This window comes from Bufo bufo, chromosome 3 (assembly GCF_905171765.1).
Source record: "Bufo bufo chromosome 3, aBufBuf1.1, whole genome shotgun sequence".
In the NCBI taxonomy this organism is placed as follows: domain Eukaryota; kingdom Metazoa; phylum Chordata; class Amphibia; order Anura; family Bufonidae; genus Bufo; species Bufo bufo.
This window is the reverse complement of record NC_053391.1, coordinates 706,000,922-706,023,544: the sequence shown is the minus strand read 5'-3', so window position 1 is coordinate 706,023,544 and position 22,623 is coordinate 706,000,922. Positions and strand designations below refer to the sequence as shown.

The 22,623-nt window shown below is 43.9% G+C and overlaps 1 protein-coding gene across 1 annotated transcript in view; it reads right to left on the bottom strand.

Moving 5' to 3' along the window:
• LOC120996658 (transient receptor potential cation channel subfamily M member 2-like) overlaps positions 1–22,623 on the bottom strand; it is a 143,231-nt gene that overhangs the window by 102,229 nt on the left and 18,379 nt on the right. The window contains exons 5-9 of the mRNA XM_040426767.1: positions 20,562–20,716; positions 19,919–20,099; positions 19,480–19,541; positions 7,391–7,591; positions 7,102–7,207 (exon numbers count right to left, since the gene is read on the bottom strand). Of these exons, the coding sequence (XP_040282701.1) occupies positions 7,102–7,207; positions 7,391–7,591; positions 19,480–19,541; positions 19,919–20,099; positions 20,562–20,716 (705 nt within the window). The remainder of the gene's footprint in view (positions 1–7,101; positions 7,208–7,390; positions 7,592–19,479; positions 19,542–19,918; positions 20,100–20,561; positions 20,717–22,623) is intronic.

Here is a 22,623-nt window from a genome sequence, read left to right as displayed (position 1 = left end):
TACTGTATATATACACACTACAAAGGACAGTTTACTGTATATATATATATATATATATATATATATATATATATATTCTACACAGGACATTACACTGTATATATACTACAGAGGACAGTATCCTGTATATATATACACACACACACACACACTACAGAGGACGGTATACTGTATATATACTACAGAGGACGGTATACTGTATATATACACTACAGGGGACGGTATGCTGTATATATACTACAGAGGACAGTATACTGTATATATACTACAGAGGACAGTATACTGTATATATATACTACAGAGATCAGTGTACTGTATATATATACTACAGAGGACAGTATACTGTATATATATACTACAGGGGACAGTATTCTGTATATATACTACAGAGGACAGTATACTGTATATATACTACAGGGGACAGTATACTGTATATATACTACAGAGGACAGTATATTGTATATATACTACAGAGGACGGTATACTGTATATATACTACAGAGGACAGTATACTGTATATATACAACAGAGGACAGTATACTGTATATATACTACAGAGGACAGTATACTGTATATACACTACAGAGGACAGTATACTGTATATATATATATATATACTACAGAGGACAGTATACTGTATATATATACTACAGAGGACAGTATACTGTATATATACTACAGAGGACAGTATACTGTATATATACTACAGAGGACAGTATACTATATATATACTGCAGAGGACAGTATACTGTATATATACTACAGAGGACAGTATACTATATATATACTACAGAGGACAGTATACTGTATATATAGTACAGAGGACAGTATACTGTATATATACTACAGAGGACAGTATACTGTATATATACTACAGAGGACGGTATACTGTATATATACACACTACAAAGGACAGTTTACTGTATATATATATATATATATATATATATATATATATATTCTACACAGGACATTACACTGTATATATACTACAGAGGACAGTATCCTGTATATATACTACAGAGAACAGTATACTGTATATATACTACAGAGGACAGTATACTGTATATATACTACAGAGGACAGTATACTGTATATATATACTACAGAGGACAGTATACTGTATATATACTACAGAGGACAGTATACTGTATATATACTACAGAGGACGGTATACTGTATATATACACACTACAAAGGACAGTTTACTGTATATATATATATATATATATATATATATTCTACACAGGACATTACACTGTATATATACTACAGAGGACAGTATCCTGTATATATATACACACACACACACACACTACAGAGGACGGTATACTGTATATATACTACAGAGGACGGTATACTGTATATATACACTACAGGGGACGGTATGCTGTATATATACTACAGAGGACAGTATACTGTATATATACTACAGAGGACAGTATACTGTATATATATACTACAGAGATCAGTGTACTGTATATATATACTACAGAGGACAGTATACTGTATATATACTACAGGGGACAGTATTCTGTATATATACTACAGAGGACAGTATACTGTATATATACTACAGGGGACAGTATACTGTATATATACTACAGAGGACAGTATATTGTATATATACTACAGAGGACGGTATACTGTATATATACTACAGAGGACAGTATACTGTATATATACAACAGAGGACAGTATACTGTATATATACTACAGAGGACAGTATACTGTATATACACTACAGAGGACAGTATACTGTATATATATATATATATACTACAGAGGACAGTATACTGTATATATATACTACAGAGGACAGTATACTGTATATATACTACAGAGGACAGTATACTGTATATATACTACAGAGGACAGTATACTATATATATACTGCAGAGGACAGTATACTGTATATATACTACAGAGGACAGTATACTATATATATACTACAGAGGACAGTATACTGTATATATAGTACAGAGGACAGTATACTGTATATATACTACAGAGGACAGTATACTGTATATATACTACAGAGGACAGTATACTGTATATATATACTACAGAGGACAGTATACTGTATATATACTACAGAGGACAGTATACTGTATATATATTACAGAGGACAGTATACTGTATATATACTACAGAGGACAGTATACTGCTACAGTGGGATCTGGATAGATTGGAGTCTTGGGCAGAGAAGTGGCAGATGAGGTTTAACACTGACAAATGTAAGGTTATGCACATGGGAAGGAATAATGCAAGTCACCCGTACATACTACTAAAACACTGGGTAACACTGACGTTACTGAAAAGGACCTAGGAATTTGGAGAACAGCAAACTAAGCTGTAGAAACTAGTGTCAGGCAGCTGCTGCCAAGGCCGATAAGGGAGACTATGGAGCTCTCTGCCTGAGGAGGTGGTGATGGTGAGTACAATAAAAGAGTTAAGGAGGGGCCTGGATGTATTTCTGGAGTGTAATAATATTACAGGCTATAGCCACGAGAGAGGGGTCGTTGATCCAGGGAGTTATTCTGATGCCTGATTGGAGTCAGGAAGGATTTTTTTCCCCCTTAAGTGGGGAAAATTGGCTTCTACATCAATGTTTTTTTTGCATTCCTCTGGATCAACTTGCAGGATAACAGGCCGAACTAGATGGACGGATGTATTTTTCCGGCCTTATATATTAGACAGCCTTAAGATGAACAATGCAAAGCTTGTTTAAAATGTGACTGTGGATATAGTGAGGTAAGTAGAAGCTTGGATAGAGGGGCAGCTGTGGATGTAGTGAGGTGAGTAGTAGCCTGGACAGAGGGGCGGATGTGGATGTAGTGAGGTGAGTAGTAAGTAGTCTGGACAGAGGCACGGCTGTGGATGTAGTGAGGTGAGTAGAAGCCTGGACAGAGGGGCGGCTGTGGATGTAGTGAGGTGAGTAGAAGCCTGGATAGAGGGGCGGCTGTGGATGTAGTGAGGTGAGTAGTAAGTAGTCTGGACAGAGGGACGGCTGTGGATGTAGTGAGGTGAGTAGAAGCCTGGACAGAGGGGCGGCTGTAGATGTAGTGAGGTGAGTAGTAGCCTGGACAGAGGGGCGGCTGTGGATGTAGTGAGGTGAGTAGAAGCCTGGACAGAGGGGTGGCTGTGGATGTAGTGAGGTGAGTAGAAGCCTGGACAGAGGGGCGGCTGTGGATGTAGTGAGGTAAGTAGAAGCCTGGACAGAGGGGGGCGGCTGTGGATGTAGTGAGGGGAGTAGTAGCCTGGAGAGAGGGACGGCTGTGGATGTAGTGAGGTAAGTAGAAGCCTGGACAGAGGGGGGCGGCTGTGGATGTAGTGAGGGGAGTAGTAGCCTTGAGAGATGGACGGCTGTGGATGTAGTGAGGTAAGTAGAAGCCTGGACAGAGGGGCGGCTGTGGATGTAGTGAGGGGAGTAGAAGCCTGGAGAGAGGGACGGCTGTGGATGTAGTGAGGTAAGTAATAGCCTGGACAGACGGGCGACTGTGGATGTAGTGAGGTGAGTAGAAGCCTGGATAGAGGGGTGGCTGTGGATGTAGTGAGGTAAGTAGAAGCCTGGATAGAGGGGTGGCTGTGAATGTAGTGAGGTAAGTAGAAGCCTGGACAGAGTGACATCTGCTGATGTAGTGAGGTAAGTAGTAGTCTGGACAGAGGGGTGGCTGTGGATGTAGTGAGGTGAGTAGTAGCGTGGACAGAGGGGCAGCTGTGGATGTAGTGAGGTAAGTAGTAGCCTGGACAGAGGGGCGGCTGTGGATGTAGTGAGGTAAGTAGAAGCCTAGACAGAGTTGCAGCTGTGGATGTAGTGAGGTAAGTAGAAGCCTGGACAGAGGGGCGGCTGTGGATGTAGTGAGGTAAGTAGAAGCCTGGACAGAGGGGCAGCTGTGGATGTAGTGAGGTAAGTAGTAGCCTGGACAGAGGGGCGGCTGTGGATGTAGTGAGGTAAGTAGTAGCCTGGACAGAGGGGCGGCTGTGGATGTAGTGAGGAGAGTAGTAGCCTGGAGAGAGGGACGGCTGTGGATGTAGTGAGGAAAGTAGTAGCCTGGAGAGAGGGGCGGCTGTGGATGAAGTGAGGTAAGTAGTAGCCTGGAGAGAGGGGCGGCTGTGGATGAAGTGTTTCTGGATTTTGCAGAGGCTTTTGATCCTGTCCCTCATAGACGTGTAATAAGTAAAGTAAGGTCTTTAGGATTGGAAAGTATAGTCTGTAATTGGATTGGAAACTGGCTGAAGGACCGTGTCCAGAGAGTTGTGCTCAATGATTCCTATTCAGAAAGGTCCAGGGTTATAAGTGGTGACCCCAAGGTTCACTGCTGGATCTCTTATTATTTAACATATTCATCAATAATATAGAGAATGAGGGAAAACGTACTATTTCTATTTTTGCAGATGAGAAAGCTAAAACTACCAGCTCACTGGACATCAACCTGGCAAATGAGGTTCAATATGAAAAATGTAAAGACATGCATTATATGTCCTAGGAGGAGTAAAACTGGAGAGTCACCTGTAGAGAAGGATCAGGTACTAATAATCTACATACATCATATGTCCTAGAGGGATTAACACTGGAGAGTCACTTGTGGAGAAGGATCAGGTACTAATAATCTACATACATCACATGTCCTAGGAGGAGTAACACTGGAGAGTCACTTGTGGAGAAGGATCAGGGACTAATAATCTAAATACATCATATGTCCTAGGGGGAGTAACACTGGAGAGTCACTTGTGGAGAAGGATCAGGTACTAATAATCTACATACATCATATGTCCTAGGAGGGGTAACACTGGAGAGTCACTTTTAGAGAAGGATTATGTACTAATAATCTACATACATCATATGTCCTAGGGCAAGTAACACTGGAGAGTCACTTGTAGAGAAGGATCAGGTCCTATAATCTACATACTTTATATGTCCTAGGAGGGGTAACACTGGAGAGTCACTTGGAGAGAAGGATCAGGTACTAATAATCTACATACATCATATGTTTTATGGGATGTAACACTGGAGAGTCACTTGGAGAGAAGGATCAGGTACTATAATCTACATACTTTCTATATCCTAGGAGGGGTAACACTGGAGAGTCACTTGTAGAGAAGGATCGGATACTAATAATCTACATACATCATATGTCCTAGGAAAGAGTAACACTGGAGAGTCACTTGTAGAGAAGGATTATGTACTAATAATCTACATACATCATATGTCTTATGGGAAGTAACACTGGAGAGTCACTTGGAGAGAAGGATCAGGTACTATAATCTACATACTTTCTATATCCTAGGAGGGGTAACACTGGAGAGTCACTTGTAGAGAAGGATCGGATACTAATAATCTACATACATCATATGTCCTAGGAGGGGTAACACTGGAGAGTCACTTGTGGAGAAGGATCAGGTACTAATAATCTACATACATCATATGTCCTAGGAGGAGTAACACTGGAGAGTCACTTGAAGAGAAGGATCAGGTACTAATAATCTACATACATCATATGTCTTATGGGAAGTAACACTGGAGAGTCACTTGTAGAGAAGGATCAGGTACTAATAATCTACAAACATCATATGTCATAGGGGGATTAACATTGTGGAGAAGGATCAGGTACTAATAATCTACAGTACATACATCATATGTTCTAGGGGGATTAACACTGGAGAGTCACTTGTGGAGAAGGATCAGGTACTAATAATCTACAAACATAATATGTCCTAGGAGGAGTAACACTGGAGAGTCACTTGTAGAGAAGTATCAGGTACTAATAATCTACATACATCATATGTCCTAGGGGGAGTAACACTGGAGAGTCACTTGTAGAGAAGGATCAGGTACTAATAATCTACATACATCGTATGTCCTAGGGGGATTAACACTGTAGAGTCATTAGTAGAGAAGGATCAGGTACTATAATCTACATACATCATATGTCCTAGGAGGAGTAACACTGGAGAGTCACTTGTAGAGATGGATTAAGTACTAATAATCTACATACATCATATGTCCTAGGAGGAGTAACACTGGAGAGTCACTTGTAGGATGGATTTGGGTCTCCTTGTAGATGGTAGATTAAATTACAGCACAATGTCAATCAGCTGCTTCTAAGGCCACCAGGATATTGTCATGCATGATGCGATGCATGGACTCGCGGGGCAGGGATGTAATATTACCACTTTACAAAGCGTTGGTGCGGCCTCATCTGGAATATGCAGTTCTGGGCACCAGTCCATAGAAAGGACGCCCTGGAGCTGGAGAGAGTACAGAGGAGAGCGACTAAACTGATGAGGGGCCTGGAGGGTCTGAGTTATGGGGGAAGATTAATAGAATAAAATGTATTCAGTCTTGAGAAGAGACGTCTAAGGGGGGACATGATTACCCTGTACAAATATATAAATGGGCCATGCAAAAAATACAGTGAAAAACTGTTCCATGTAAAATACCTTCAAAAGAGAAGGGGGCGCTGCCTCCGACTGGAGAAGAAAAAAGTTTAGTCTCCGGAATTTTCAAAGCTTTTTTACCGTAAGAGCTGTGAATCTGTGGAGTAGACACCTCTGGACGTGGTCACAGCAGGAACAGGGGACGGGTTCACACAAGGATTAGATGAATTCTTTAAATTCTTATTCCTCTTTTCTAAAATTCTCAACCCCACAGATCCCTTGGTTGAACTTCATGTCTTCTTTCAACTGTATTACCTATATAACTATAAACCATGGTTGAAGGGGTCTTGGAGAAGCCTATACTTCTCCCTACCATCTATAAGGGCTCATTCACAGGAACATGCGAGGTCCTTGCCCGTATTGTGGCCCGCAAACAACAGGTCAGCAATATACAGCCACTGGCCGTGTGCGCTCCGTATCACGGATGCAGCCCCATTCACGTGAATGAGTCCTCCATCTGCAAGATACGGAGCGGAAGCCCACAGTAACACTATGGACATGTTCTATTTTTTGGTGATGCGGACTGAATATTGCGGATCGCGGACCCATTCAGGTGAAAGGGTCCGTATCCGTAAACATCGGGCACACTGCCGGTGCCCGTGCATTGCGGACCGCTATTTGTGTGCATGAGCCCTGAATCTGTATATGCAGGACACTGACCCTTTAGTAAAGCCTGCAGGATAGCTACGTCCATTCCTTCCTGATCTCCTACTTTCTCTTCCCTCAGGATGGTGAGCAGAGACTCCATTCGCACAATGTCTTGAATCTGTAGTAAAGAAATTAGGAAAAATCAACACAGAATTTTGTTGACTGTAAAATCTCCTCTTCATTACAGAATTGGTGTAGTGTCCATCACACAGACATGCGAGAAATAAGTGCTGGGACCCAAGCTTCTCTAACCATGTCCCTCAGACTATTGGTTCTTGGCTCACTCAACATTGTGCTTCACCTTCTTGGTCCACGTGATGATCTGAGCTTCTGTGAAATTCTCATAAGTGTCCTGGAAGAGGTTCTTCAGCTTGTCCTTGATAAGAGATATGGTAATCTTCGAAGAACCAAGATTTGCCACTTGTGCGATGATGTCAGCAACACGCCCAGACCCCTCCACGATGACGCATGGTGTGTTATTACACATGGAATTGTAGATCGTCTGGAGAGAAATCAAAGCATTGACCTGACATACTGGTGGGAACTTATCAAGGGGTTATCACTGATGGATCGGCCTGGAGCAGGATTCTGATCTCCAGCCTTTTAGGATTTCTCAATATCATGATGGAAAGACATAAAGATAAAAATGTTAAAGAAATGAATTACCTCCACCATCGTGCCCTACGCATCATGTAGTCTTCAGTATCATGAAGATGCTTACAAATGGATTTTGCTGAGTCTAAAGTATAATGTGGATATGCTGACACCAGGTGTGTTGTGCCTTTTCATAGGTAAATGGATTGATATCCAATTATTCTAGTCTAGAATGGATGTTCATTTCCTTTAAGAGCCATGCTCGACTATAGTTATAATTTTGTATGTCTTGAGTAGGCCAAATTAAGGTCACACAAAGGTTTATACTCTTCAGTGTTATCCTTCTCATGAATGTACCAGTCTGAGAAGAAGCCTCCTTGTTTACTTTTAAATTTATGACGGGAGATAAAGATAAGCTCTATGCAGCTAGTGATAATTACCTATACAATTAGATGTTTATTAATGAAGCAAAATATATAATATTCATGTATTCATTTAATGAGCCTTAGTCCTTAGCATAAGACAATCAATAGGACATATATATATACACTGCTCAAAAAAATAAAGGGAACACAAAAATAACACATCCTAGATCTGAATTAATTAAATATTCTTCTGAAATACTTTGTTCTTTACATAGTTGAATGTGCTGACAACAAAATCACACAGAAAAAAAAAATGGAAATCAAATTTTTCAACCCATGGAGGTCTGGATTTGGAGTCACCCTCAAAATTAAAGTGGAAAAACACACTACAGGCTGCTCCAACTTTGATGTAATGTCCTTAAAACAAGTCAAAATGAGGCTCAGTAGTGTGTGTGGCCTCCACGTGCCTGTATGACCTCCCTACAACGCCTGTGCATGCTCCTGATGAGGTGGCGGACGGTCTCCTGAGGGATCTCCTCCCAGACCTGGACTAAAGCATCTGCCAACTCCTGGACAGTCTGTGGTGCAACGTGACGTTGGTGGATAAAGCGAGACATGATGTCCCAGATGTGCTCAATTGGATTCAGGTCTGGGAAATGGACGGACCAGTCCATAGCATCAATGCCTTCGTCTTGCAGGAACTGCTGACACACTCCAGCCACATGAGGTCTAGCATTGTCTTGCATTAGGAGGAACCCAGGGCAAACAGCACCAGCATATGGTCTCACAAGGGGTCTGAGGATCTCATCTCGGTACCTAATGGTAGTCAGGCTACCTCTGGCGAGCACATGGAGCCCTCCAAAGAAATGCCACCCCACACCATTACTGACCAATGCCAAACCGGTCATGCTGGAGGATGTTGCAGGCAGCAGAACGTTCTCCACGGCGTCTCAAGACTCTGTCACGTCTGTCACATGTGCTCAGTGTGAACCTGCTTTCATCTGTAAAGAGCACAGGGCGCCAGTGGTGAATTTGCCAATCTTGGTGTTCTCTGGCAAATGCCAAACGTCCTGCACGGTGTTGGGCTGTAAGCACAACCCCCACCTGTGGACGTCGGGCCCTCATATCACCCTCATGGAGTCTGTTTCTGACCATTTGAGCAGACACATGCACATTTGAGGCCTGCTGGAGGTCATTTTGCAGGGCTCTGGCAGTGCTCCTCCTGTTCCTCCTTGCACAAAGGCGGAGGTAGCGGTCCTGCTGCTGGGTTGTTGCCCTCCTACGGCCTCCTCCACGTCTCCCGATGTACTGGCCTGTCTCCTGGTAGCGCCTCCATGCTCTGGACACTACACTGACAGACACAGCAAACCTTTTTGCCACAGCTCGCATTGATGTGCCATCCTGGATAAGCTGCACTACCTGAGCCACTTGTATGGGTTGTAGACTCCGTCTCATGCTACCACTAGAGTGAAAGCACCGCCAGCATTCAAAAGTGACCAAAACATTAGCCAGGAAGCATAGGAACTGAGAAGTGGCCTGTAGTCACCACCTGCAGAACCACTCCTTTATTGGGGGTGTCTTGCTAATTGCCTATAATTTCCACCTGTTGTCTATCCCATTTGCACAACAGCATGTGAAATTGATTGTCACTCAGTGTTGCTTCCTAAGTGGACAGTTTGATTTCACAGAAGTCTGATTGACTTGGAGTTACATTGTGTTGTTTAAGTGTTCCCTTTATTTTTTTGAGCAGTGTGTATATATATATATATTACTTTATATTATATTGTTATATGTTATGAAGACAACATGTATCCAATATATTATATATATTTCTCATTAGGAGTATCTGTCTCTAAAAGAGTGTCTGTAAAGATGTGTATTTTGTAACCGTTAATCACATCTTTGGTATGACAGAGGAGGTACTGATATCTCTGTGAGAAAACAAGGCCATTCAAACTATTTATGAGTCCATAAATCAACAGTGTGAGAAACATTGAGAGAGACGCCTAGAGGTCTGTCTCTAATTGCTACAAGTGTCAGAATTAATCCCTATAGCTTTGAATTAAAGCTTCTAAGGTCAAAATGTATATTCAGACTTACATAAGTTAACCCTTTATACTATGATGCAAATAGCTTATACAGCAGTGCCACCTAGGTATCAGTAGGTGACATTACAACAGTAGCAAAAGTGCATTCTGGGTAAGGTTATGATGTCACATTTTTTATCAATGGTTACGCCCATCCGACAATGATTGGAAAGTTCCAAACTAGGAAGGTGTTTCTAACTGATACGTTTGTGATCATAAGCCATACACAGGAGGTAGAGAAAGGAGGTAGAGAAAAAGGAGAGAGAGAGAGGAGAGAGGAGAAGAGAAGTTGAGGTCTATCAAGATGAAAGCCATGGTGAGATGTGCTATGATGGACCACCCAGCTTTCCTAGGAGCAGAAGTGAGATTCCTACTAGGACCTGGTAAGAGACACAGAAAATGAAATTTCATTGTATTAAGACTAATTTGATAGTGTGGGTGAAATTATACCATCTAGATTGGCGAATAAATAAATAATTAAATTAAATTGATCATCTCCATATTGAGATGTAGTCTTAGGATATTGTGAGGCTTCATTCTACCTGCAGAAGAATCCAGACTCATAATCTAGCAAAGCATTAAATGATTGTATATATATATATATATTGGTAGAACATTCTTCGCCAAGCTAAGTGATGGATTCCCACAGGAAAGACTTATTTCAAGTCCTTCCAGTTTAAGATCCTAGATCCCTGTTATTTGTCTTAATAGTCTTACCAAAGTTATATATGTGAAAATAGTCCAGGATGGGGCGGAAGGATACAGTTATCTCTTCTAAGTTATATCCTTGGATGGATTTGCCCATCTTGAAGTCATGTGATGTGTAGTTGGTTAGAGGGGGGGCAGAATGTATTTAGTATTCCATATTGATGTCTAGGATTAGACATGCCCATCCTGATATCATGAGGTTTCCTCTGAACAGAAGTAATGTATATGACTTATGTTCCTACTTTGACATCCTAACCTAATAATAGCTCGGTTATAATGTGACAAGTTATTTCCACTCACATGTATTGTTAAGCTTGTAATGCTTTATATTAACGCTATATATATATTCATTTGCATGTATCATTGTATTTATTTACTTATATATGTTTATAATCTTGTAACCAATAAATCTGCATATTTTTATAATACCTGTGTATTATTGTATAATGCAGAACTACATTTTATCATTAACGTCATCTCACGTCAAAAAGAACTTATTTATCTGAGGAAATAGTCGGACTCAGATGTGAATTGTATCAATTAGGTTGTCTACAATTCACCAGGTCATGATTTTCAGAATTTATGACAAATTTTATAAATTTTCTTTTTTTATGGTTAATTTTTTTTTATGACCATAATTAATAATTCTTAATTGAATTATTACCCACCGACAGGTGTAGACTAGCCATAAAACCTACAGGGAAACATCCCGTCCAAACCCACCTCATAACTGCTGGCCAGGTACATAGTGATCACCATTAACCACTTAAGGACCACAGGTTTATGCCCCCCTAAAGACCAGGCCCTTTTTTACAAATCGGCACTCCACAACTTTAGCGGTTTATTGCTCGGTCATGCAACTTACCACCCAAATGAATTTTACCTCCTTTTCTTCTCACTAATAGAGCTTTCATTTGGTGGTATTTCATTGCTGCTGACATTTTTTTGTTATTAATCGAAATTTAAAGATTTTTTGGCAAAAAAATGAAATTTTTCACTTTCAGTTGTAAAATTTTGCAAAAAAAACGACATCCATATATAAATTTTGCTCTAAATTTATTGTTCTACATGTCTTTGATTAAAAAAAAATGTTTGGGTAAAAAAAAAAAAATGGTTTGGGTAAAAGTTATAGCGTTTACAAACTATGGTACAAAAATGTAAATTTCCGCTTTTTGAAGCAGCTCTGACTTTCTGAGCACCTGTCATGTTTCCTGAGGTTCTACAATGGCCAGACAGTACAAACACCCCACAAATGACCCCATTTCGGAAAGTAGACACCCTAAGGTATTCGCTGATGGGCATAGTGAGTTCATAGAACTTTTTATTTTTTGTCACAAGTTAGTGGAAAATGATGATTTTTTTTTTTTGATTTTTTTTTCTTACAAAGTCTCATATTCCACTAACTTGTGACAAAAAATAAAAACTTCTATGAACTCACTATGCCCATCAGCGAATACCTTGGGGTGTCTTCTTTCCAAAATGGGGTCACTTGTGGGGTAGTTATACTGCCCTGGCATTCTAGGGGCCCTAATGTGTGGTAAGTACGTAAATGACCTGTGAAATCCTAAAGGTGCTCTTTGGAATGTGGGCCCCTTTGCCCACCTAGGCTGCAAAAAAGTGTCACACATGTGGTATCGCCGTATTCAGGAGAAGATAGGCAATGTGTTTTGGGGTGTCTTTTTACATATACTCATGCTGGGTGAGAGAAATATCTCGGCAAAAGACAACTTTTCCCATTTTTTTATACAATGTTGGCATTTGACCAAGATATTTATCTCACCCAGCATGGGTATATGTAAAATGACACCCCAAAACACATTGCCCAACTTCTCCTGAGTACGGCGATACCAGATGTGTGATACTTTTTTGCAGCCTAGATGCCAAAGGGGCCCACATTCCTTTTATGAGGGCATTTTTAGACATTTGGATCCCAGACTTCTTCTCACACTTTAGGGCCCCTAAAATGCCAGGGCAGTATAAATACCCCACATGTGACCCCATTTTGGAAAGAAGACACCCCAAGGTATTCAATGAGGGGCATGGAGAGTTCATAGAAATTATTTTTTTTTGGCACAAGTTAGCGGAAATTGATTTTATTTATTTTTTTCTCACAAAGTCTCTCTTTCCGCTAACTTGGGACAAAAATTTCAATCTTTCATGGACTCAATATGCCCCTCACGGAATACCTTGGGGTGTCTTCTTTCCGAAATGGGGTCACATGTGGGGTATTTATACTGCCCTGGCATTCTAGGGGCCCTAAAGCGTGAGAAGAAGTCTAGAATATAAATGTCTAAAAATTTTCACGCATTTGGATTCCGTGAGGGGTATGGTGAGTTCATGTGAGATTTTATTTTTTGACACAAGTTAGTGGAATATGAGACTTTGTAAGAAAAAAAAAATAATTTCCGCTAACTTGGGCCAAAAAAATGTCTGAATGGAGCCTGACAGGGGGGGGTGATCAATGACAGGGGGGTGATCAATGACAGGGGGGTGATCAATGACAGGGGGGTGATCAATGACAGGGGATGATCAGGGAGTCTATATGGGGTGATCACCCCCCTGTCATTGATCACCCCCCTGTAAGGCTCCATTCAGATGTCCGTATGTGTTTTGCGGATCCGATCCATGTATCAGTGGATCCGTAAAAATCATACGGTCATCTGAATGCAGCCTGACAGGGGGGGTGATCAATGACAGGGGGGGTGATCAATGACAGGGGGGGTGATCAGGGAGTCTATATGGGGTGATCACCCCCCCTGGAAGGCTCCAGGGAGACGCCTGTATGTGTTTTGCGGATCCGATCCATCTATCAGTGGATCCGTAAAAATCATGCGGACGTCTGAATGGAGCTTTACAGGGGGGTGATCAATGACAGGGGGGTAATCAATGACAGGGGGGTGATCAGGGAGTCTATATGGGGTGATCACCACAGTCATTGATCATGCCCCTGTAAGGCTCCATTCAGACGTCCGTATGCGTTTTGCGGATCCGATCCATCTATCAGTGGATCCGTAAAAATCATGCGGACATCTGAATGGAGCTTTACAGGGGGGTGATCAATGACAGGGAGGTAATCAATGACAGGGGGGTGATCAGGGAGTCTATATGGGGTGATCAGGGGTGATCAAGGGTGAATAAGGGGTTAATAAGTGACAGGGGGGGGTGTAGTGTAGTGGTGTAGGGGTGTAGTGTGTCCTCTGGTGGTCGATCCAAACAAAAGGGACCACCAGAGGACCAGGTAGCAGGTATATTAGACGCTGTTATCAAAACAGCGTCTAATATACCTGTTAGGGGTTAAAAAAAATCACATCTCCAGCCTGCCAGCGAACGATCGCCGCTGGCAGGCTGGAGATCCACTCGCTTACCTTCCGTTCCTGTGAGCGCGCGCGCCTGTGTGCGCGCGTTCACAGGAAATCTCGGCTCACGCGAGATGACGCCAATCGGCGTTAGCGTAGCCTGGGAGCGCCGCAGAGATGACGCCTTTCGGCGTTAGCTTAGCGGTAAGTGGTTAAGCAATGCTAGAAGCACCTTGTACACATGCACCTGGCTGCCATAAGAAAATGCCCTCCAGCATTAAACTGTATTGCAGTCCTCAGGGTTATGGGACACATGTGCTTTCTGGGGCGATACACCCCGGTTTATCTGCTGGCACTGCAGCTGTCTGATATGTACACGTAAGATGAGATGTATGGCACTTTATTGTACCCGTCATGTTAACAAGCTATGGTGAGCCAGACGATCTGATCAGTGTAGGTCCTGGAGGGGAGACGGCCGTCATAGTGCCGGGGGCTCTGTTCTGCTGCGCGCACGCCACCAGTGGCGCGCAGTGTACTATGTCTATTGATACAGTTCACTATCTTCTCCAGAATTGTTGTTCTTATAGCAGCAATGAAACGCGTAGAGCACTTAGGAGAGTTATAATCGTAGCCTCAATATTATGTTAGGAGGAGGAGTTTAGGGAAACAGACCGCGTGGTCAGCACTGATTTCCCTTTGTCCTGAGAGATAATTTAATTACTCCTCGGTTGTCTCCAGGACAGAAGACATTGACTATTCTCCTGCCTGTGATAATTACATCAACCCATTGTGTAAGGTAATTGTATCACAGGCAGAGGGGAGGATTTTGTGTGGGACTGTTTTACTGTATTGTACGTGTTTATTGGTTGTTTTTACAAAACCCTGTGGGTGGTACTTGTGTGTAACAATGTTATATAAGATCAATAAACACACAGCTCTGGGTGACCACTGCTTGACCCTCAACACGGAGCCTCGTCTCGTTCTTGGGGGGATTCGCTGTATGCTGTTAGAGATTGATTGCTAGGAGTGTAAGCCGCTTGGGTGCGTTTCCTATTCGTCTGCTAGCAGCTATTCGTGAGGTTCCGTTCGGGAGTTTGGAGCATTCCCTTGTATGCCGTTACAAGGAGTAACACTGGAGAGTCACTTGTAGAGAAGGATCAGGTACTAATAATCTTTGACAGTCAGTACTGGGCTCCCCAGGGCTGTGCTTTCCCCACTGCTCTACTCTGTACACCAACGACTGCATCTCCACAGAGCCATCTGTCAAGGTTCTGAAGTTTGCAGATGACACAACAGTAGTTGGTCTCATACAAAATGGGGATGAGTCTGCATATAGGCATGAAGTGGGACAGCGTCCTCCTGGTGCAGCAACAACAACTTGGAACTTAATGCTCTTAAGACCATGGAGATGATAATAGACTTCAGGAGATCTCCCCCAGCACCTTCCCCTAATCATAAATGGATCTACAGTAACCCGAGTAGAGTCATTCAAGTTTCTTGGGACCACAATTTCCAACAACCTAAAATGGAACAACAATAGTGTCTCTATCATCAGAAAGCGCAGCAGAGGATGTACCACCTACGGCAGCTGAAAAGGTCTGGCCTACCACACAAATGAATGGTGCAGTTCTACACCGCGGTCATCGAACCCATCATGACATCATCTATGACTGTATGGCTCGGCTCCTGCTCAGTATTAGAGAAGGTGAGACTGCAGCGCATCATCCCAACAGCGGAAAGGATAACTGGCTGCAGTCTCACCTTCCCCGCAGGATCTTCACGCTGGCAGGTGCAGAAAGAGAGCGGCTAAGATTGCCTCAGACCCCTCACCCTGCTCCGTCTCCATCTTCCAGGCTATGCCTTCAGGAGTGAGATACCGTTCAGTGGCTACTAAAACCTCCAGGCACAGGAACAGCGCTAGAGCTGCTATGACTTGGAAGCATTACAGCATAGAACTGAAAACAAACACTACTCCCTGTTTATGGCCACTAAAACTCACATACTGTCCTGGTCCTGCACTATAAAGACTGTCTGTCCTTGTCCTGCACTATCCATACTGTCTGTCCTGCACTATCCATACTGTCTGTCCTTGTCCTGCACTATCCATACTGTCTGTCCTTGTCCTGCACTATCCATACTGTCTGTCCTTGTCCTGCACTATCCATACTGTCTGTCCTTGTCCTGCGCTATCCATACTGTCTGTCCTTGTCCTGCACTATAAAGACTGTCTGTCCTTGTCCTGCGCTATCCATACTGTCTGTCCTTGTCCTGCGCTATCCATACTGTCTGTCCTTGTCCTGCGCTATCCATACTGTCTGTCCTTGTCCTGCACTATCCAGACTGTCTGTCCTGGTCCTGCACTATAAAGACTGTCTGTCCTTGTCCTGCACTATCCAGACTGTCTGTCCTTGTCCTGCGCTATCCATACTGTCTGTCCTTGTCCTGCGCTATCCATACTGTCTGTCCTTGTCCTGCACTATCCAGACTGTCTGTCCTTGTCCTGCGCTATCCATACTGTCTGTCCTTGTCCTGCGCTATCCAGACTGTCTGTCCTTGTCCTGCACTATCCATACTGTCTGTCCTTGTCCTGCGCTATCCATACTGTCTGTCCTTGTCCTGCGCTATCCATACTGTCTGTCCTTGTCCTGCGCTATCCAGACTGTCTGTCCTTGTCCTGCGCTATCCATACTGTCTGTCCTTGTCCTGCGCTATCCATACTGTCTGTCCTGCACTATCCATACTGTCTGTCCTTGTCCTGCGCTATCCATACTGTCTGTCCTTGTCCTGCACTATCCATACTGTCTGTCCTTGTCCTGCGCTATCCATACTGTCTGTCCTTGTCCTGCACTATCCATACTGTCTGTCCTTGTCCTGCGCTATCCATACTGTCTGTCCTTGTCCTGCACTATCCATACCGTCTGTCCTTGTCCTGCGCTATCCATACTGTCTGTCCTTGTCCTGCGCTATCCATACTGTCTGCCCTGCACTATCCATACTGTCTGTCCTTGTCCTGCAGTATCCATACTGTCTGTCCTTGTCCTGCACTATCCATACTGTCTGTCCTTGTCCTGCGCTATCCATACTGTCTGTCCTTGTCCTGCGCTATCCATACTGTCTGTCCTTGTCCTGCACTATCCATACTGTCTGTCCTTGTCCTGCACTATCCATACTGTCTGTCCTTGTCCTGCACTATCCATACTGTCTGTCCTTGTCCTGCACTATCCATACTGTCTGTCCTTGTCCTGCACTATCCATACTGTCTGTCCTTGTCCTGCGCTATCCATACTGTCTGTCCTTGTCCTGCGCTATCCATACTGTCTGCCCTGCACTATCCATACTGTCTGTCCTTGTCCTGCGCTATCCATACTGTCTGTCCTTGTCCTGCACTATCCATACTGTCTGTCCTTGTCCTGCGCTATCCATACTGTCTGTCCTGCACTATCCATACTGTCTGTCCTTGTCCTGCACTATCCATACTGTCTGTCCTTGTCCTGCACTATCCATACTGTCTGTCCTTGTCCTGCGCTATCCATACTGTCTGTCCTTGTCCTGCACTATCCATACTGTCTGTCCTTGTCCTGCACTATCCATACTGTCTGTCCTTGTCCTGCACTATCCATACTGTCTGTCCTTGTCCTGCACTATCCATACTGTCTGTCCTTGTCCTGCGCTATCCATACTGTCTGTCCTTGTCCTGCGCTATCCATACTGTCTGTCCTTGTCCTGCGCTATCCATACTGTCTGTCCTTGTCCTGCACTATCCATACTGTCTGTCCTTGTCCTGCGCTATCCATACTGTCTGTCCTTGTCCTGCGCTATCCATACTGTCTGTCCTTGTCCTGCGCTATCCATACTGTCTGTCCTTGTCCTGCGCTATCCATACTGTCTGTCCTGCACTATCCATACTGTCTGTCCTTGTCCTGCACTATCCATACTGTCTGTCCTTGTCCTGCACTATCCATACTGTCCGTCCTTGTCCTGCGCTATCCATACTGTCCGTCCTTGTCCTGCGCTATCCATACTGTCTGTCCTGCACTATCCATACTGTCTGTCCTTGTCCTGCACTATCCATACTGTCTGTCCTTGTCCTGCACTATCCATACTGTCTGTCCTTGTCCTGCACTATCCATACTGTCTGTCCTTGTCCTGCACTATCCATACTGTCTGTCCTTGTCCTGCACTATCCATACTGTCTGTCCTTGTCCTGCGCTATCCATACTGTCTGTCCTTGTCCTGCACTATCCATACTGTCTGTCCTTGTCCTGCACTATCCATACTGTCTGTCCTTGTCCTACACTATCCATACTGTCTGTCCTTGTCCTGCACTATCCATACTGTCTGTCCTTGTCCTGCGCTATCCATACTGTCTGTCCTTGTCCTGCACTATCCATACTGTCTGTCCTTGTCCTACACTATCCATACTGTCTGTCCTTGTCCTGCACTATCCATACTGTCTGTCCTTGTCCTGCACTATCCATACTGTCTGTCCTTGTCCTGTGCTATCCATACTGTCTGTCCTTGTCCTGCACTATCCATACTGTCTGTCCTTGTCCTGCACTATCCATACTGTCTGTCCTTGTCCTGCACTATCCATACTGTCTGTCCTTGTCCTGCACTATCCATACTGTCTGTCCTTGTCCTGCACTATCCATACTGTCTGTCCTTGTCCTGCACCATCCATACTGTCTGTCCTTGTCCTGCACTATCCATACGGTCTGTCCATGTCCTGCACCATCCAGACTGTCTGTCCATGTCCTGCACTATCCATACTGTCTGTCCTTGTCCTGCACTATCCATACTGTCTGTCCTTGTCCTGCACTATCCATACTGTCTGTCCTTGTCCTACACTATCCATACTGTCTGTCCTTGGCCTGTTTTGTTTGTTCTTGTCAAGCAACTGCCAAGTCAAATTCCTTGTAATTGCAAACTTCTTTGGCCAAATAAATCGATTCCGATTCTACGTCAGTGACCTTCAGATTGAAAGCTCCACAGGGAGAACCTGGCACAACTTTCTCCATTCTGCTCGGCCTCTCAGCTGTTTGGGCAGCAGTTCTGGTTCTGAAGATCTGACAGAAGGGTCTGAAGTGTGCAGGCTGGGCAGGGTCTGTTCTGGAGATCAGACTCCACTCATGTCACCTGTATCTAGGACATAGCAAACAATTGTTCTTACTGGAATTTACTACAGAGCCCAGAGACTGGCTCCAAACTTCTCAAGACCAGTAGAAGAAACTCCCATACATAAAGTGCTGGACGAAGTGCAGGTGACTGAGACCATGAGACATATCCAAAAACAGATAGTAACAAAAGGTTCCAGACTAGCCGGGTGGAAGGGGTACTCACATCCAGGGTTCCAGGGCCTCCTTCCAGCACCACACAAACATTCGGGATCTTTAATGCCTCCCCTGAAAGACAAGAAGATCTTAGGGTGTCAAAAAGATAAGGAGGCCAGAAATCCAGACATGTCTGAATCTCATCATCTCACAGGGCCGGCTGGTGTTCGGATCTGGCATAATAAGTACAGAGCAGGGCCAGTTTCTGATGGACATCAACTTGCATGTTCCTACAGATATTTCTGTGTAAATGTCGGCAACTACAATGTGAAAAAGTATAACAAAAAGTATGGCCTGCTTCAAAAAATGCCATAGCTCTACATGTGAACCTAGTCGTGAGCGGTAGTGTTCCATATCCGGCAAGTTTTTCATACATATTTTTATTCCATCACAAAAGGCAATGAAGAATTCAGACTTGACACTGGTCTATCAATTTCTTGTTCTCTCACCTCCTTTATACATGGTTTGTTGGGAAATATATCTCTCCAGTCGAGTTCTCAGAGGAATTTCCACCCCGTAATTTCCATGTGTCCCATTGTCCACCAGGATGAAGTGTGTGTGGTTGTTATCCAGACAGCACAATGCTCCCTGAGATCCTTCATCCATTGGGTACATGGCTGGAGCTCCACCCTGCAGGAGGAAAGACAAGTATAAATGTTCATCCAAAAGTTCCTGAATTCCTCACTGGGCATCGGTGGACCACTATATGATGGAAACCAATGCATATTCCTCCACCATGGCCAACAGGGACAGAATTAGAGGGGATCTAGTTACCCCTGTTCTCCTCATTGGTGTGCGCCCTGGAAGATTGGTGGACAATGCAGTGATGCCCAAGTGTGCCTCCTAGTGATTGGTGGGCCTGTTAGTGACTGTGGTAGACAACTCCTCTGTTGTCGAGGCCCCTGAAGGAGCCATTTTGTCTAGTTTTATTGCATAGATAAGGAATTTACATGTCATTTCCCATAAGTCAGGGACAGAGGAGGAGAAAGTCTAGGGGCAATTAATAGAAAACAAAATGCAGTACATCCGGGTCTGGAGGGGCTGATAACGTAATCTGAGCTTCCACCTCTAAGCAGTATTTGGGGATCTCACCGCTTCACTCAGCAGGTATTCTCTGTTGTGGACAATGCCCCAGGATGCAATTCCAATGAGGACAATCTCTTGATGGTTGCCACTGAAATCTCGTATGGCCTCTCCCACATGCTTCATGACCCCAGCATGAGACCCTCCAGTGATGATCCAGGCACCTGAACAGGGAAACAGCAGGAACGTGAGGACAACCAGTGGGTAGCTGCAACTTTAACCCCTATTTCTGATGCAATAAAATTCCTGTGAGCTAATGTCACCCCTCCCGCTAAATAGGATTACTAAAATTGAGATGACAGAAGTGGAAGCTGCATACGAGAATCCCACAGACAACAGGGGACAAAGTGGAGCGCTACAACCCTGAACAAGCTTGAGCCCCGATTGTAAACCGTCACTGGTCTCAATCAAAGCCAAAACACTGTAGGAATTGAGGGCAAACATAAACGAGACAGGCCCAATTCTAAGAATGAGCAAACTGGTTCTGTCTAATCGGGATTCGGTTCAAACTTCTCAAAAAGGGGAGAGAAAGAGACAGAGAGAGAGAGAGAAAGACAGAGAGAGAGTCCAGGTGATGCGTGTGAACAGTATTGTAGGCCAGGCGAAGACCCTCTGGGGAAAGATATTCAAATTAGCTTTACTAAACTGATCTGACTGGCAAATGTTAGAGATGATTGCCAAAGAGAGTAAAACTAACCCTAAAATTTTCTTCAATTATATAAATGGTAAAAAGTATAAATCTGAAGGTGTCGGCCCTCTACAGAGTGATGAGGGGGGCGCTACAGAGAGCGACGAGGAGAAAGCAAAGCTGTTAAATATTTTTTTCTCCACTGTATTTGCTGAGGAAAATAAACTGTCAGATGAAATGCAAAATGTAAAAATAAATTCCCCATTAAAAAAAGTGTCCTGTCTGACCCAGGAAGAAGTACATCAGCGACTTAAAAAGATTTAAATAGACAAATCGCCAGGACCAGATGGCATACCCCCCCGTATCCTAAGGGAATTAACTAATGTCATAGCCAGACCCTTATTTCTGATATTTGCAGACTCTATACTGACAGGAAATGTCCCACAGGATTGGCGCATGGCAAATGTGGTGCCAATATTCAAAAAGGATCAAAAAACAGAGCCCGGAAACTATAGGCCGGTAAGTGTAACTGTTTGAAGGTTTTCTGAGAGATGCTATCTTGGAGCATATCAACGAAAATAAGCAAATAACGCCATATCAGCATGGCTTCATGAGGGATCGGTCATGTCAGACTAATGTAATCAGTTTCTATGAGGAGGTAAGTTCTAGACTTGACAGCGGCGAATCAATGGATGTCGTGTATCTGGACTTCTCCAAAGCATCTGACACTGTACCACATAAAAGGTTAGTATATAAAATGAGAATGCTCGGACTGGGAGAAAACGTCTGTATGTGGGTAAGTAACTGGCTGAGGGATAGAAAACAGAGGGTGGGTATTAACGGTACACACTCAGATTGGGTCACTGTCACTAGTGGGGTACCTCAGGGGTCAGGACTGAAAAGGTCACTGTCACTAGTGGAGTACCTCAGGGGTCAGTACTGGAGGGGTCACTGTCACTAGTGGAGTACCTCAGGGGTCAGTACTGGAGGGGTCACTGTCACTAGTGGGGTACCTCAGAGGTCAGTATTGGAGGGGCCACTGTCACTAGTGGGGTACCTCAGGGGTCAGTACTGGAGGGGTCACTGTCACTAGTGGGGTACCTCAGGGGTCAGTACTGGAGGGGTCACTGTCACTAGTAGGGTACCTCAGGGGTCAGTATTGGAGGGGTCACTGTCACTAGTGGGGTACCTCAGGGGTCAGTACTGAAGGGGTCACTGTCACTAGTGGGGTACCACAGGGGTCAGTACTGGAGGGGTCACTGTCACTAGTGGGGTACCTCAGGGGTCAGTACTGGAGGGGTCACTGTCACTAGTGGGGTACCACAGGGGTCAGTACTGGGCCCTATTCTCTTCAATATATTTATTAATGATCTTGTAGAAGGCTTGCATAGTAAAATATCAATTTTCGCAGATGACACTAAACTGTGTAAAGTAATTTACACT